At 37.1% G+C, this 17,978-nt stretch overlaps 1 protein-coding gene across 6 annotated transcripts in view; it reads right to left on the bottom strand.

The window, feature by feature from the left end:
• L3MBTL3 (L3MBTL histone methyl-lysine binding protein 3) overlaps nucleotides 1–17,978 on the bottom strand; it is an 87,462-nt gene that overhangs the window by 25,180 nt on the left and 44,304 nt on the right. For all 6 annotated transcript variants that reach the window (XM_082756441.1, XM_082756442.1, XM_082756446.1 and 3 more), the window contains 4 exons: nucleotides 10,909–10,985; nucleotides 8,560–8,645; nucleotides 6,176–6,286; nucleotides 4,554–4,668 (listed from right to left, as the gene is read on the bottom strand). In XM_082756441.1, the coding sequence (XP_082612567.1) occupies nucleotides 4,554–4,668; nucleotides 6,176–6,286; nucleotides 8,560–8,645; nucleotides 10,909–10,985 (389 nt within the window). The remainder of the gene's footprint in view (nucleotides 1–4,553; nucleotides 4,669–6,175; nucleotides 6,287–8,559; nucleotides 8,646–10,908; nucleotides 10,986–17,978) is intronic.

The following is a 17,978-nucleotide window of genomic DNA, read 5'->3' as shown; positions in this document are numbered from 1 at the left end:
TCACTTGTCACTTGGGAAAAGAGACCAACACCCTCCTCACTTTCAGGTAGTTATAGAAAGCAATGAGGTCTCCCCTCAGACTCATCTCTTCCATGCCAAACAACCCCAATTTCCTCAGCCATTCCTCTTGTTTTCTAGTCCCTTCACCAGCTTCATTAGTCTCTGCGCACACTTGAGCAACTCAAAATCCTTCTTGTAGAGAGGGGCCCAAAACTGAGCACAGTACTCATGAAATCACAGAATGGTCTGAATTGGAAGGGACCTTAAAGACCATTTAATTCCAATCTCCCTGCTGTCAGCACGGACACCTCCCTGTAGATAAGGTTGGGATGCAGTCTCACCACTACTGAGTACAGAGGGACCATCACTTCCCTAGTACTGAGGGCCAGCCTATTTCTGATGCAGGCCAGTATGGGATTGACCTTCTCAGCCATCCAGGCACACTGTTGGCTTGTGTTTAGCTGTCTGTCGACCAGCATCCCCAGGTCCTTTTCTTCTGGGCAACTTCCCAGCTACTCTTCCCCAGGCCTATATCACTGCATGGAACTGTTATGACCCACAGTCAGGATCCAGCACTTAAGCTTGTTGAATGTCGTGTAACTGGATTCAGCCCATTGATCCAGCATATCCAGATCCCTCTGCAGAGCACCTACTCTCAACCAGATCCACAGTCCCACCTAACTTGGTGTTGTTTACAAACTTACTGAGGGTGGACTCAATCCCCTCATCCAAATCACCAATAAAAATGTTAAATAAAATTGGCCCCAATACTGAGCCCTGGGGAACATCACTGGTGTCCAGCCTCCAAGTGACTTGAACTCCATTCACTATGACTCTTTGAGCTTGGCTATTCTGCCACTTCTTCATCCAGTGACCTGAACACCTGTCCGAATGTTGAGCAGACAGTTTCTGCAGGAGAATACTGTGAGAGATGGTGTCAAATGCTTTACTAAAGTACAGGTAAACAGCATCTACTAAACCCTTCCCTCACCTACTAAGCAGGTCATCTTGTCACAGCAGACCAGGTTAGTAAGACAGAACCTGCCCTTCATGAATCCATGCTGGCTGCTTCTGATCGCTTGATTGTTCCATATGTGCCATGTGATGGCACTCAGGATGATCTGCTTTATAACTTTCCTTGTGTCCAAGGTCAAGCTGACAGGCCTGTAATTGCCTGAATCTTCCTTCCTGTCCTTCTTGTATACTGTGTATTCACTAACCTCTAGACAACTGGAACCTCCAGTTAGCCAGAACTACCAGTAAATTATCGAAAATGGCTTGTTAAGCACTTTGCCAGCTCCTTCAATATCCTTGGATGAATTCTGTCTGGTCCCATAGACTTATGAACATTCAAAACATGTCCAGAAGTATTTTTAACAAATGCCACCTATGCTAATGTTACAACACTGTAACTACACCCAAGACCCAAGACTTCTATAGGCTTTAAAAGGGTGTAATAGAATTTTATCTTTTTTACATTTATTCAAAATTGATGCTTATAACATACCAAGTTAGTGGACTCAGAGGAAGAGTTAACCTGCTATAGTGGCTGTTGTGAAGGACAGTCTTGCCTCACAGTCCCATTACAGTTCTTTGAAGGGGTCAATAAGTACATGGTAATTCAAGACCCTTGGGTTGTGACATACAGTTCCTTGAAAGCATTGACTCAGTGACTAGTAACGGTTAAGGAGGCAAATAAAATGAAAGGATTTACATTGTGACTGACTACAGAACAATACAGGATGTTACTATTCTACTTTATCTATTGCTTTCTTAAATATTTCCTGCACATCTATCTGGTATTTCAGTATAGCAAAACTGACAATCTTTTTGTCTATGTTGACCTTCTCTCAACCCAGATATGAAGTAGCCTCCTTACAAGGAATGACTAAGTAAGGTAAGACAGTTCCAGCCAGAAACAAAGTAGATAAACAGGAAAATTCTGGAAGAACGGGTAGGTTCAGACAACCAAGCTACCACATGTAGCTTGAAGATATGCAGTCTTGTCAATAATGAGACATAATTTGGTATCACATTTATGTGTTGCTTGTTTACTGGCAGACAGACTGATAACTGGATCAGTTGGGATCCTGTAGAAATAAGTGAAATTGGACAAAAAAATAAAAAAGAAAAAAGCAGTACCCGTATTTGAAAATTCATCTTATCACTTATTGTAGAACTGGAAAGTGCATCTGCTGAGTGTTCAAAAAATATTACAGTAACTTCTACATTCCTGTTTGCACATACTGATGCAAAGAATCTGAGCTTCTACAAGGAACTTCTTTAGGACTTGGCTTTTCAAGCCATATTGTCTCCAGATCTTCAAGAAAACTGATCCAGTAACTTGACCACCAAAATATTCCTTCATACAATTTTCATAGCAAGACAAAAAAGTTCTTCATATAATTCAGAAGTACTCAAAATCAGGCAAGATAAAATTTAGGTTAAAGCAGGGAAAAAAAGCTTTTTTTTTTTTTCCTTTTTCTTAAGGAATCAGGATTATATTAATTTTCCCATTTGCTTGTATCCAGTGATAATGCTATGCACTTATTCTATGCACAACATAGAAAAAACATGTCCCAAAATACAGAAAAGCTTACTGGAACAAAATCAAAACGTCTAAATATAAAGTACTTTCCTCTGTTCTGTTGAATATCTACACTTGTGTGAACCCTTAAATAATAAGATCAGCTTCTCTTCAATTTTGAAAAAAAAAGAAAAAGAAACAGCTGATTTTTTTGTTAAAGAGTCATTGAAGCATAAAAATAATGTAATTAGAAGGCATGTGCTAGAAACAAAATTTCCTTGGAAACAATATTAATATTCTTATGCTATTCTACATTCTATACTATATCGTACAGTAGTAACACAAAGTCATACTGTTGAAAGAATACAGTAATCATCCAAGCCTAATTTGGAAGAATGTATTATTCAGTAATCACCCAATTTTAATAGTGTTCCTGCAGTGAACTACTCTTTTTCTATTTAAAGAATGGTTACTTCCTCTTCTGTCATATTGTCCATCTTCCTTTCTCTTCCTAACCTAATATCAAAATATCACTTCCTATAATTTCATACTAGATGAACAGTGGCTCCTATGTGACCACCTAGAGGAAACAACATATTCTATGTGAAGAACATCTGCAGTTTTGTTTCTTTTAACACCTCCAACAATATGAAGTTATGTGTTTTACACTCCCACCCAGGTTAAAACAATTTTTCTCCAATCACAGGTAATAGAAATGTCACAATCTTATTCATTTTTTTTGTGGTATGATAGAACTTTTATTTATGAGGCCACATACTATTTTTTCCCTCTGGACTCTTCCTTCATTGAGTATACAGGATGCACATCCCAATTTAAGAAGCAGAGATGCAGCATCCTATTTTCTCCTCATTATTCACTTTGTGTTTTGGCACTTACGGCACTCTATTCAGACTCTGCTTTGAAGGCAGAATGATTAACTTCCTAACAGGCAGTCATCACTGCACCACTGGAGTGCTCAGAAAACTAATGAATATACTCTGATCTCACTCTTGATAGGAAACATTTCTTCTTGACATTTTAGAAATGCTGAACTGAGGTACAGAGATTTTCAGGTAATACATTCACACTTTTTGTGTGTGCCTTATCCCTGTTATTTTGCATTCAACTTTTCAAAGTACTTAGTGTTGTTCAGCATTTCTTGTTTTCCAAGCACAGCTCTTTCCAATCTCAGTTACAGCTGTTAACACTTATGCAAACCATACCTCAGAGTCACAAGTCAAGTACCTATAATGTAAGCCCAGAAAAGAGCATTTGGTTAAAAATCATCTGTTCAAAAGTTTGTCTAAAGTGTTTTCACTAACTCTATCTAGAAACACAGTGGCATAGGCTGGATTATCTTTACCACCAAAGTGTCTTCTCCCTGTAACCTCTAATCTCATTTATGACATTAATCCCATTTCTTCAACAAACAAAACAAAATCCACAGAGAGGGCAAGCTGATGAAGACAGTATTATTATTGGTACTATGCTTCTGTTTGATTCATCTTCAACATGGACAGCATTTTGTCTCTTTGCTTTGCTGAAGACGAAAAGGAGCAGGAGCTGGTTTTGAGGATTTGACACAGCACTTGAAAGGAGCACCTTCTCAGAGCAGTCCGGATTCCTCTGTGCTAAAAAGCACGCCAAGTTTCAAGAGGACGTAGACAGAAGATTTTAAGAGTAATCCCCTAGCCCTACTGAAGTGCCACAGCATTCTCATCACTGGTTTCAAGGGGGTCTGGATTTCACAGAACAGATCTCTATTAATGCTTCAGGTTTTGACTCTAGTTCTTATACACACAAGCAAACATTGTATTTCAATTATAGTAAGGGCCAGTAAAACTATCTATGAAACATTGATTAATTAGTGACATTTCAAATTATGTTGATTTTGCACTAAATGTCACATTTACATTACTTTGCATATCCTAGTTGTTACTCTTCCTTGGACAACACTGGCAGAAAAAACATTAGCATGGTACACAGGCCTTTTAACATCTCTACATTATAATAGGATTTCTCTTACTAAGTGGGGGCTGAAGAGGGTGTCCTGTTTTTGTACACCAGCCTGCAGGATGGATATCAGGGCTATCTACATCAGTCCAATAATCATAAATACTATCCCAGCCATCAAAATGGACCTAAAATTAAAAAAGAGAACAATGCAGTTTAGATGAGAAAGATTCTCTATACAATCAGTTCCCCTGAGTAATCTCTAGAAATGCTAACTCTGTTAGACAAGTTATTTTAAGAAAATTATGGGTGTTACAGAGAAGATACATAGATATTAAATTATGGACTCAGATACACTTTCAGTGAAGTAAGGAGAGAGGTGTCATTTGGTTATTTACCATGTCTTACATCATCAGGCTCAAATCCTTAGAGTAAAGCAAGACAAGTTTAGTTCTTACATTAATAATTAAATTAAGCATGAAATGCTGCCTTTTTTCCTCTCAATGGCATTTAACCATCTTAAAAATAAGTAAGTAAATAAACAGCACACAAATAACAATCTTATTAAAATCAGACCATACAAGTTAAGGAGTTGAAGCTGAACAGAAAACAAAGTGTGTGACATCCTAGAAAATCACCAGTACGTGGTATATATCTTTTTCAGACAAAAGCTAAATGTATTCAGCTCTTAACCTCTGTACTCATAAAAAAACTGGCATGCATGTACACACACTCATTCTCAAATAGAACTCCTTCAACGTATGCTCTAGGGACAATTAAAAAAAAAACAAAAACAAAACACAACACTCAAGAAGCTACAAATCCTATCATATTAATAAACTAGACTTGAGAGGGTTCCCCCCCCCCCATTTTTTTTTTTTAAATGACCATCTTAATGCTTAGATAGAAAGTGACTTCTGATGACTCCCTACCACTGACTAATTTAGGTTCAAAATGGAATGTCAGCTGCATTTCCCGCTTGAAATACAGATATGCCTAATAAACCTCTAGCAACTGCAAACACAAATATCCTTCATCTCCATCTAACTGGATATCTGGCATATGCCAGTCCTAACAGTCAAAGGCTTCACTGAGTAAACTACTTTTGTACAATAAAATAAAAAATAATTCAAGCATACAACTTCTGGAAAATTGTAGTTTCTTAAAAATACATTATCTGCAATTAATCCAATCTAAAGTCCATAATTACAATAAACTTCAGTATTGCAGAAGTTACTGACAAGGCACAAGAGATCAGGGTTCATTTTTTATATCTCACTGGAATTATATCTCTCTCTGGAATTTTACAGAGACAGATTCAGTTAAACCAGGCCAAATATTTTACCAGTCCTAATACAAATATCATAGCAGCCCTTCAACATTTGATTATTAAATCATCATTTCTCTCAATAAAGTAGACAACTATTTTATATCAACTATTCCCAAAACAACTTCCCAACATATTCATTTCTTCTCTCTTATTACCTATGTCAGCACATGCAACTTAGAGGATAACAGAACAATCTCTTCCAAAGGATTTATATGTATATTAATCAGTGAAAACAATGAGTAAAAGCTTAGAAGGACGCAACTAAATCACTCTTTTGCTTAATTTTACAACTATAGGATTTTGTTTTTTTCTAAGTACTCATCAGAAACTCAAGCGAGATGATATAGTAAGACAGAGAAACTTACTTTTATTCTATAGTCATCAGTATCTACAATAGTTGCTACTCTGATAAATACCGGATTTCTCTTGTCAACCACTTCAAGTTTCATATTTTTCTGAAAGCCATGAGAAGGTTTCTAGAAAAAAAAAAAAAAAAAAAAGAGTTATGTGAAACAGAAGAAAAAACTTAACACCCTCATACAATGGTACAGTATGTAAAATTCATAGAAAACTTCCTGCCTTCACTTCTTCAAATCTGTCCTTCTCCTCCAACAAATACAAATATGAAATGATAATACAAATGAATTTTATTGAACTAGAGAAGCAAATAACTACTTCAGGATTCCAGGTTCTCCATTCACACCTTCCATGCAAGCAAGTAGGGCCCTTTAATTTAAACTTTTTTTTTTTTTTTCCCTAAACTCTCCAGAAAAATTATTCTGGAGATTTTGGTCTTTTGCAATCAGTTTCAGTACAGTATTGCATGAAACATTACCTAACAGCAGACTGAAATTTCTATGTAATTGTCTACAGCAAACATATTTGTCTTTTTAGCATGTGTTTTCTTGTCATGGATCATATGCCCTTTTTCAGTCACCTAGTGAAAACATAAGTAACCCATAGTATGACAGTAAACATTCACTCAGAACAAACAGGACCAAATACCCATTTCATAGTACTATTTTGGCAAAATAGTTGGCTATGCTAGGAGCATCACATTTTATCTTTCTTATATACAGCTATGAAATCTAAAGCAAACTTTTAAAGGAACATATGCACAAGACATGTTAAGCTTTTTGTTTTAGATTCCCAGGAAAATAACATCTCTGACCCTCTAAGACTTTCTATCATGAATTCCAGAACATTGAAGCTTTTTTCTCAGCTGCAGCACAGGAACTGTTTTCACCCATAATACAGTACACAATACGGTGACTGTCTCAGGAAGACTTCACCCAAATTCCAATGGCAATTACCATTATATTCCCATTAAATCTGCTTTCTTACGGTTATCACAATTAGAATTTATTTTAGTACAGAAAGCAGGGAATAGATTTCCTCTGACTCTGAAACCAAAAGGCAGAGTACAACTGATGCCCATGCGGTCAAGATCTCCTTCCTCTCCATCCTCAAATGGAGATGGATAGCCTCATCTGAACTATTTTGTGTGGCTGGTCCTGGAACCATGCTAATCTAAACCATACCCAGTCACTGTCTGTTAGTACCGTTTCCAGATCAGTTTTGAGCCACACTCTCCCAATTAAATGCTACCAATCCCTGCACGCCTGTGTCATGTTCCTGCTTAGATTCCCAGTGCAGACACAACCGGCTGGATCCTGCTGCATGGAGGAATCTTTGGGCCAGTTAGTGAGGCATTCCCAACCCTGAGCCCTGTGGGGTGGCAATTCCTTGCATGGCAAAGGGAGAAGTTACAATATGGGTGCTTGGAGAGAAAATTAACAGATTTGCTTTTAGCTTGACATACAGGAGGTCACAGCCCTCCATTTTTTTGCCAAGGACTATTCCTCTCAGATATAACCAAATTTTCTCCTTAATTCTTGCTGAGAATGTAGTATTGAGACATATTAATAAGAAGAAAGGATGTGCAGGGACAAACTGCACATAAGCACCACTTTTACTGCTGTTGCTACTTCAGTCCTTAGCGAAGTGTTATTCAGAATTTGTGTCTAATCTGAAAAAACCTCAGGGAAATGAACTTCAGAGTGCTCTGAAGCAAGGGGCTAGGGGCTACCAACTATCTGATGCTGGCTCCTATCAGTGATTCCTTCTGCATCCTCACTGAAAATCCTAAGAGCTCACTACTGACAGGGAAGATAGGTGTCACTAAAAGAAGCTAGCAAATACTAACCTAAAGTAAAAGAACAGACTTCACAAAAAAAAAACAACACATAGTTAAGCTTGGGAGATGTATCTGGATGCTGACCACATGCCCCATTCACAAGCTCACAGAAGTCTAATAAACATAATAAACTGCCCTGTGGCAACTGTGGTAGAGAATGGACTAGATGGCCAACCAGCCTGACCTCCTACAGTCAGTGTTATGTTCTCACTGTATTACACCACTTAAAATGTAGGGATAGAAATACGCATGTTCAAGATACAATATGATGACTCAGTAGATAACTCATTATTTCTAATAGCTAGACAGTAATTTCCCATTGCAAATTACAGTTGAATTAGTAGTATTTTGTAGCATTTAATTCCATTTATAACAATTAAAATAATAAACTAATAGTAATTATTAATAATAATTATCTGATGTCAGTGAGCTTGCATAGAAATAAACCTCCTATAATGCAACTAATTAACATAAAAACATCATATATGTATTCTCTTCTTTAATTAACCATATGCACTTAAAAGCATGAGAAAAATTTAAATATTTTCTCACCACTTTAAAAGCCCTTGCAGGTGCAGGTAATGAACTGGTTTCTTCCAAATACTTCTCCCAAGAAAAATGCTTTGCATGTGGATAGTCTGGCACAAAAGAAATATTAGCAAAATAAAACATTGCCTTGTAAAAAATAATGCATAATGTACAGAATGCCTAACACTAACCTTTAAAATACTGTTTTGACTTATGCTTCAGAGTCATAAAATAAGAAAGAATATTCTAAACTGTCTCTGACGCATACACCATGTACATTAAAAAAAAAAAACAAAAAACCAAACACCATCTTCTCCTATACAATACTGAGTAGCTAGCAGAAAGAACAATCACAGTTGCTTTGGATTTGAGAATATAAGTAACGCGGACTGATAAAATCTGGCCACGTTATTCAAGAAACTTATTCAAGTATAATAATCCTAATCCTGTATTTTACAAATAATAATTTACTGGCAAACACAATCTAGTCAGTGATGGCTTTGTACACACATTAGAGCACATCTGACTGGTTGCTATGCTTTTAGCAATTTTGTTTTAACCAAATTTCTAAAATAGCTGGGACATTTACTATAATAACAAATTTACAGGCATCAAAGAAAATGTTGCCCTTCTCAGAAAATGTCGTGTTTACAAACACTTTATGCAAGTGACACACAGACAGCTTTCCTTTCACAGAACAGGCAGTGCCTGTCCTTCACTTTTAATCTGCACTAGAGGTTTAATGTGAAGTTTAAACATTCAGATTTATCATCTGGAACAGAACAAAACCAATTCTCATTTGTTTTAAAAGGGATTTTGCTGAATAATAGGCTGTAATTAACTTTCTGACAGACAGACTACTTATGACTTTCTAAGATTGCTGAGAATTAGAATTTCTCTCAAAACTTATTTTAACCAATTAAAATTTTCCATGTTGTCAGACCATGGATGGCAGTTTCTGCTACAGATCCAGAATGTACAGCTTTCTTCCAAGTCTTCCACTTCATCAGCAAGCTATTGAACTACTTGGCCCAACTGTACAGTTGACCAGCTTCCATTTTGCGGAATAAAAAGGCTTCTTACAGAGTTGAAAGATGAATTGTTCTCTGAAATTCTTTGTTGATATCAGAAGCATGAAAATACTGAAGACTTTGAATATGAACTTCAGCTTGCCCATCTTTCATAAAGTCAATGCTTTTTTTTATTTCAACAAAACTATTTTTTTCTAACTAACCTACTACAATTAGATAAGAAAAATATCAAGACAATAAATAAAACAGCTATTTATAATTTCAGAAGTATCTAAGCTATCGTAAGTCACCATTTCTAAGAGAAACGGTTCTATTTCCCAACCAGTCCTTCCAGCTCACTGTGATAGAAGTTGTATTTGATTGATCAGAGTGATTCAGCTGGGAAACAGATCTAGCTAAAAATTAATTTAGAAAAAAAACACAAAGCAAACAAAATTTTTGGTATGAGTGTTGGCCTACATCTTCTTAAACCTTAATTAAATCTTATCAAGCTGTTTGGGGACAAAATGGTGTAAGCTTCAGCATACAAATGCTCTGATTTGACAGACACACAATTGCTACAGCAGTGCTATGACAGCTAGCCTAACCACTGTCAGGTGGGACAGACGCTGTATCACATTGCCAGGTTCCAGGTACTAGGCTATCAGCTGGTAATATTGCTTTTTTAAAGTCCTTTAAAGATGTACAGGCACCAAAGGCCAAAGAGATATAAATTGGATAGCAGATACTTTTATAATGCTGTGGTCTATACTATTTCCCAAATAACCATTTTCATTTTCCCATGGCAGGGAGAGCATTTAGTTAAATCAGCTACATGCAACAGCCCTGAAAAACAGGAGTTTTATTGCATTTAGTAGCAATTAGTATACTTTCATTTCTCAGAACTCTCTCACTCTTTTCATCTCTTCCAAATAGCCCTTAAAAGTTTGACTCCTTGATCAGACAAGGCAATCTTCTCATCCATGCATTATCATACATATTTAGTTCACAGTAAGTTGTTTTTCATACACAACAATCTCACACACCTAGAATTCTCACAATGTAAGCCTTACAATAAGTGAATACATTCAGCCAAACATACAAAGTTGTTCAGATTTCAATTAGTATCTTTTTTTGGATAGATTTCTCTATTAAAGCAACACACGTACATACTTAATAACAAAAGTCTATTGTACCTCTGTTCTGAGTAAATTATGTCCTGTAAAAACTAAATTAGCAATGCCAATTCTTAATTACAGAAAGAAAAATTCAGGAGAGGTAGCAATAAGCTTATTGCAAGACATATTTCTCCTAGGTGGCTATAACTTCCTTAAATCCTTCAGATGTGTAGTATGATACAAACCTGGTGGGGTGATGAGAGTTCTTTTATGCTCTTTACACCATCCAACAGGATGAATATGGGGGCTAGCTGCCTCACACCTGGGGGAGAAAAAATAACACAGTTCTTCAGATATCCTATTATGCTTATAAAAGAATATATACTAAAAAGGATTAAAAAATTCTAAATAACTTATGATATATTCTACTTAAACTTAAACTGCAAACAGTGAAGACATGAACACATTTAACACTGACTTTGTTACCACCTAAACAAGCATAAGGCTTTATTTAAAATTTCACTGAAAGATCAATAAAACAAGTCTAAGTCAGCGGTAGACCTCTATTGGGAAGCTATGATGCTAGATGTGAAAAATTCAGACTCTTGGTAGAAACATGTTGCTTCATTAGAAGAACACACTAAACTATCAGATAGGTGGGGTTTTGCAATGCCAAGACCCAAACTTTGAAACAGAAGTTTAAAGACCTTGATTAATGATGTGACTGCACTTGGAAGCAGATTCGAAAATCATGCACAATTGCAATAGACAGTCAATAACAAGCAAAAATTCAATATGAGATTCTAAGTGGTTTAAATGAAGCTATGAACATGTTACTATAACCCAGCAGTACACAAGAAAAGTAGAAGTCTGAGAGAAACTGTCAGCAAAAGAGAATAAAATACCAATTTAGACCTCAAACTGCCTGAAAGAATCCAGGACTAATCAGTGAACCAAGACTGTAAATTGCCCTAAGAAGGCTGATCAAATTCTTTCACTCAAGAGACTAACAAATCCCTGTATTTTCTATTATGTACATCAAATTTTGCATAAGTGCCATTGCCTATGGTGTGACACAAGAACCACAGAAGACAGGCAGGGCTAACTACAGCTGACATGTGCTGGTGATACCGAGTCAGAAGGACATATGGCTCTCTCCCTGATAGAATAATAGAACCAAATTTGCAATATTTTACATTGTTTAGTTAGATAGAAGGAAGACTAGAAACATAATAAGTCTGATGCTATGTTACTCACTAATTAGTCAGCCTTATCTGTAAGACCATTCAAGATTGTAACCCAGGATGGGGGAGAGGGGCAAGAAAATGTAGGCCTGGAGGATGTGCTGTAAGGAATAGATGAGGAACTCATGGTATGCACGTGTCTTTGGATGTGTAAAAGACTTAGCTGAGTATGCATGGTTAAATTGGAATAATAAGATAAAAAATGAGATGCTCTAAGTATGCTCAAGAAATGGGTTCAAGCAGCAAACATAGTGAGGAAGACTACCATAATATCCAATATTACAGAACACTGTAGCCACTATGTAAGTGTAACTTCCACTATTGGCTAACCCTAAAGGTCAGCTTCTGTATCTGACGCTATATACTACTAGAAACGTGCCTATCCTCTTTTAGGGAATCCTGGAAGCATTTCCGTCTCACAGTGACTGCAAGTCCTGAGTCTCAACTCACTCTAGGGCCAACAAACCTTGTTCTGAGCAGTGATGCTGTGACCTGCCCAGGAGATCAAGGTGCCATACAACATATCATGATGGCCACAACACACCCAAATGGGGAGGTAGCTACAACACCCTGCATGCTTGTCTATGGAAGTTAAAGTAGTTAAGGATTTCATTCCTCATTCCCCAAAGGTGGGCTCAAGAAACAGGTTTTAGACTGGGCTTAAGCAGTCTAAAGCAGTCTATTTTCTAAATAGAAACACTGTCTCTCCCTCCTACTGAAGGAATGCTGAGTACCAAGTACTTTGCAAAGCAAATGTTTACTGAGACAAGAAGCCATGCAGAGAGCATTAAGGCATCTACTTAGTATATACGATGATCTTTGCATAAAATATTGCAACAGTCATTGTGATTCAGTTTCTATTTAATCTCTCTCTGAAGTCACTGTTTCAATCACTAGGCTGGAGATTAACAGATATTCTTGCCTTTTCCCTCCAGCCCAGGAGTTACTAATGCAAAATACACAAACAATGGTTCTGTTCTCACTAACTGTTGTAACTGCATCACTATCTGTATCTATCTTGAAAGTATTGGTTGGAAGTTCATATGCCGTTCTCTCCCTGCTTTAGCAGGGAGCTAATTAGCTAATAGCTAATTAATATTTTTAAAAACACTGCATATTAATAATCGCTAACATCTAAGAGAGTACAAAGAACTGTGTATAAAACAAAATGATGATGAATGTAAATTAGCAAGAACCCTAATGTCTTTACGCATAGGTCAAAATGGTAGTTTTGCAGACCTTGAACACAATTATGTTGTAAGAACTGCAGAAGGAAGCAGCACAGAAAAGACTGCAGAATGAACCCTGGCCAATTATCACGCTGTAATTTTGAGCCTGTGCTGCATGAAAGAAAAATGAAGGAGCATGCCATATTTAGAATACACAAAATGTTAAACTTTTAAATAAAAATCTGAAAAGCAATTTTACACAACAATGTCTAAAATTCAGTACAGATGTATTTCAACAACAGAAATGGAATCTGGGTGTCTCAAAACCGGTCTCACAGCAAGCACTCCTCTAGCCTTGTACCTAAAAGGAGTATACTAATGCTGAAAAATATTAGCCAACCTACTCCAGCTATCTTGTGGCTTTATGTTTGAAACTGTTGTGCTCATATTTCTTTGTAATAACACCAAACGAATCACCTTCCAGCAGATAAAACCTTCCTTTGATAGACTCTGTGATGGCTCTGACAATAACCAAGGATTCAACTCACATCAAGATACCAGTCTTTTGTCCTACTACAATATACAAAGCTACACTGTATGTATATAGTATTTATAGTGTTGCACCAAATACTTTCTAAATAACAGAAAGTACCATTAATAAAAGGAATGAAAAGGACTTTTATGATTATTTGGCATTGTTGAAACTCAGCACTCACTCTGACTTCTAGAAATGCCTTGCCCTGAACAAACCAGAAAAAAAGTGAATGCTTCATGTTCCCTCTTTCTTCTTCCCTTCTCTTTACAGTAACTGTGAAGAGAGGCCAAGGAGCAAGGGGGACAGCATTTCTCTATTCTATCTTTCTCAAAATGAGAGTATTTCATGGAAGCATTTACCCAGACAGAGCATCCTTCCACACTGGAAGAGTGTACCTATATTACTTTATGCAATGTTTTGGAGTAAAGTCCACAAATTACTTTCAAAGTCTCCAGAGTTAAATTTGGGATCAAGACCCAAGTTCACAAGCCACTATGGTATTACCAGCATTTGCTTACAGCAATGGATTAAATGTGTAAAAACACTTGTCAGGACTTCCTGAATGCATTTCTTCTGTTTTGCTTCTTCAAGCATACAGTTTGAACACACGTTTACAGAATTCTGCATAGCAAACACCACTTCACACACTTCTTGCCTTTAAGACAGAAAAAGAAGGTCTGTCACAATGGAAGATGCACTACGGGAAGATGCTCTGACAGTGCAGCAATAAGAGTGAACACAGAACTTGTAGCAATGAATGCCAGACAGCAAAATAGCATTATAAAATATCTGTAACATTTTGATTTGCTTTACCAGAAAACATGGTCATTACAGATGAGCCTATAAGAAGCTTCTGTAACCATGGTGGCCTCACAAAAAAAAAAACAACAAACCAAACCAAAACAAAAAAACAGTGGCACTGTTCCAGCAAAAACAGTTCATATAGCCCATCTTTGCATACTGATTTCACACAGCTTCTAACAGTCCATTTAACAATACAAACTAGAGATCAGTAAAAATCACACACAATTTAAGGCAAAGCTATCATGCTTTAATGTGTGTTATTTCATGGACATATGTATCTAGTTTGGAAGAGCAGCTACAGTCTGTCAGCCTAAGCCCATGACTTGTCAGCTGGAACGCCCAAGGCTATTCTGACTTTTCACAATCAATTTTCAGCGTCCCACAGATTTTTAGCTCCTTTACTACAAAACAGATCACAGAACACCCAGCTCACACGCTTCATAAAACATGATGATCCCTGAATTCTGACTGTGCCCGCTAGGCCCAGAAGGCTGCCACCACTGGCAGGAGCTGCAGAACTTTGCACCTTCGCAGCCACCTATGCCTGGACTGCAGCAGTGGAGCTGTGACATGGGCACATTCAATTCACAGAGCAAGATTATAAAGTTCACACAATTTATACCACGAACAACCAATTCCTTCTGTCTTGTGGGAGCATGCAGATGGAAGACATCTATTATCTATACTGGAAATGAAACTAATCTAGGCAACTGAAGAGGAGCCAAAAGCAGCAGAGAGCCAGGTGAACCACAGAGGGTTCACACAGAACAGACAGCAACTCGGCTAGGTTATGGACGGCCTAACTGCATCCTACAAAAGAGGTCAACACAGAAAAGAGCTACACGATGTAAAAAGGCAGGAAGAAGCTCCGCTGTTCACAGCTTCCCACAATAAAACAGCTGAGGGCAGTTTGACTGTGAGCTCCTGGCATGTTCAGCCCTCTACACAAAAGGAATGTGTCTGCAGTGTTACAATCCCTAACTCACAGCAGGAGAGTACCTCTGAATGATAGACTCAGCTGTGGAAGAACTAGTATTTCTCTATTACGTACTTTCAGCTGTCCTGTTACTTTTCCCCAGAAATCTGTTTCATATATACAGCTCATTAAATACAGATCAAGAGAGACAGATGATAATACTGACTGTTAAAAAGAAGAATGTTGAATACTTTTAGGAAAGTGTTTTCCCACATGGGTCTCCACCTGAAGATTTGAACAGGATTCTTATTTAGTACTCAGCATTTTCTTTAAAACAAACTGTATGTGTTATACCCATTTTCTGTTTTGAAATAATTTCTGATTTTCCCTTTTGGTGAAAGAAATCTTTTGGTATTTTGATTTTGACTTTATTAAATCTAGATAGAATCTGTAATGAAAATGTTATCTACCAAATAACATTCATACACACATGCATTACACCCATAAATAATATTATGCCCTCAGGAACATTACTTATACAACTTCTTGACTGTGAGATTTCAGTCTATCTAACTATGTAGAAAAAAAAAAAAAAAAAAAAAAGGAAAAAAGAAAAATTCAGAAATCATCCTGCAGCCCCATCTAGTGCATAAGTGAGAATACTTCATCAATAACAAGTATAAAGCAAGTATCATTTTAGGTCAGGACTTCCCAAAATGTGAACCATGAGGTTGTTGCATACATACAGAGGTGGTCTAGCAAACCACCTCTAAAAAAATAAAAAAATATTATCATGTTATCCATTGAAAATCTGATGATAAAACAGCTGCATGGTGATTGCAAGAAATTTTACGTTTTTACATTACATACTCTAGAATCACACATTATCCATTTAAATAGTTAAAAGCATGTAGTATAACTCACAACTCTTTAAGGTTGTTTTATCTTCTTTTTGGTTTATTATAACCCCATCAAAAAGACCAATCCTTTCAAAGGAAGAGTGCGGCAAAGTTAACTATCTCAAAAAAGAAACAAGCAGAGCACAACTTTTAAGGACTTTATTATTAGCAAAGCAGCAGATGGTGGTGGAGAGCTGAACTGGCCTCGTATTTAGTCTTATACCAAAAATCCAGCCTGTTCCAAAACTCACCCAGATAAGACAATGATTCAGATAAATGTGATACAAAACTTCCTGAGAGGAAGACTGTTGGAAGAGAACAGTGAGTGAAGCACGGGATGCCATATTTTCCCACACGCCTGGTAAACTGATCCCAAAAGCTGACCCAAAGTGCCTCTTCTTCAGGGGATGCTCAGACCAGGCACTGTATTAGGGCAGCCAAAGCCCTTTGATCCTGCAAGTGTGGGCTGCAGCATGTTCAGCATGGCCACTGCTCAATCCCTCCTGAGGGCCAGCCCCAACAAGCTAGCACAGCTTCTCCTCCTGCTAAAGCTGTGACTGCTTCAGGTTTTGTCACCAACGTATTAGGAAACTTAGGCTTAATATCTGCATGTAAATGGAGGAGATGTAAGAGAATGGAGGACTGAAAGCCAGCAGAGACCTACAGTTAGTTCATAGAGATATGCAAGGTAGTCCAAAGACATCCAAGTGCTACTTCCAGATTTAGTCCAACCTTAAGAGCATTTGGAAACTCCACTTGGAGTAAATGTATCTGGCTGTCAAAGAAGCATTATTTGTTTCGTCAAAAAAAGAGCACGGATGGAAAGAACCAGAAGACCTGTGGAATACAGACAGACACAAGTTCTCCTTCCTGAATGTAAGGCTTAAATCTGTCCATTTTGTTCACTTTTCTTCCCTCTAAAATCCACTGTCAAAGGATAATTTAATGGAATTTATAACACACTGGAAGTATCACCACAATACATTAAAGAGCTGTAGCAATAGCTAGTTCTAGCTAGCATGCTTATTTTCAAACATTAACATGTTTTCTAATGTTCAGCAAAAATTCAGGCAAACTATCTTCAGGCTGAAAACCTCAAGTCTAAAAAATTTAGGCCATGGTAATATATTTCTGTTTCCTGAAATCCAGTAAACTTAAGCAACTAAGTTTTTTCACTTATTCGAGAAAAGGGAAGAATTCATATAGTTAATGAAAAAGTTCAGTTTACCCAAACTAACCCACAGAAAGAATATAGGAAAGAAAGGAGCTTTTTTGAAAATAATTCAGAAAAGAAAGGTACTAGTTTGAAAATCCTCAACTACATGACATATATAATTTTTCATTACTGAAGTCGTTATAATTCTGAGATAGAAATTACATGCAGGTGCAGGAAGATTGTGAGGCCCTCCACTCTGGGTAATCCCAACATGACCTTCCATTTTTAGTTAGAGACACTAATTGGTAGATGTGAAGTTTACGCACCCAAGATATTTTAAGGCCTCTATAAACCTGGTATCTAAGATTCAAAATATAACAGGGATGCATTCAGGATACATTTACAGGTTCTCATTCGGTCAGATGTTCTACTGCTATTTTCATTCACTATTCTTTAATAATATTTTCTTTCCTTCCTCTTCTATTAATTTCTGTTCTCAATTACAACAACACAAAGAGGGAGGGCTGCTGACTTGAGAATATTGCTGTGCCTGAAACTCAGTGTATGTCTGCAATGCTTTATAGATACCTAT

This window comes from Aythya marila (assembly GCF_965140915.1).
Source record: "Aythya marila genome assembly, chromosome: 3".
NCBI classification, from domain to species: Eukaryota; Metazoa; Chordata; class Aves; order Anseriformes; family Anatidae; genus Aythya; species Aythya marila.
The sequence above is the reverse complement of the archived record's forward strand: the minus strand, read 5'-3'. Positions and strand labels throughout refer to the sequence as shown.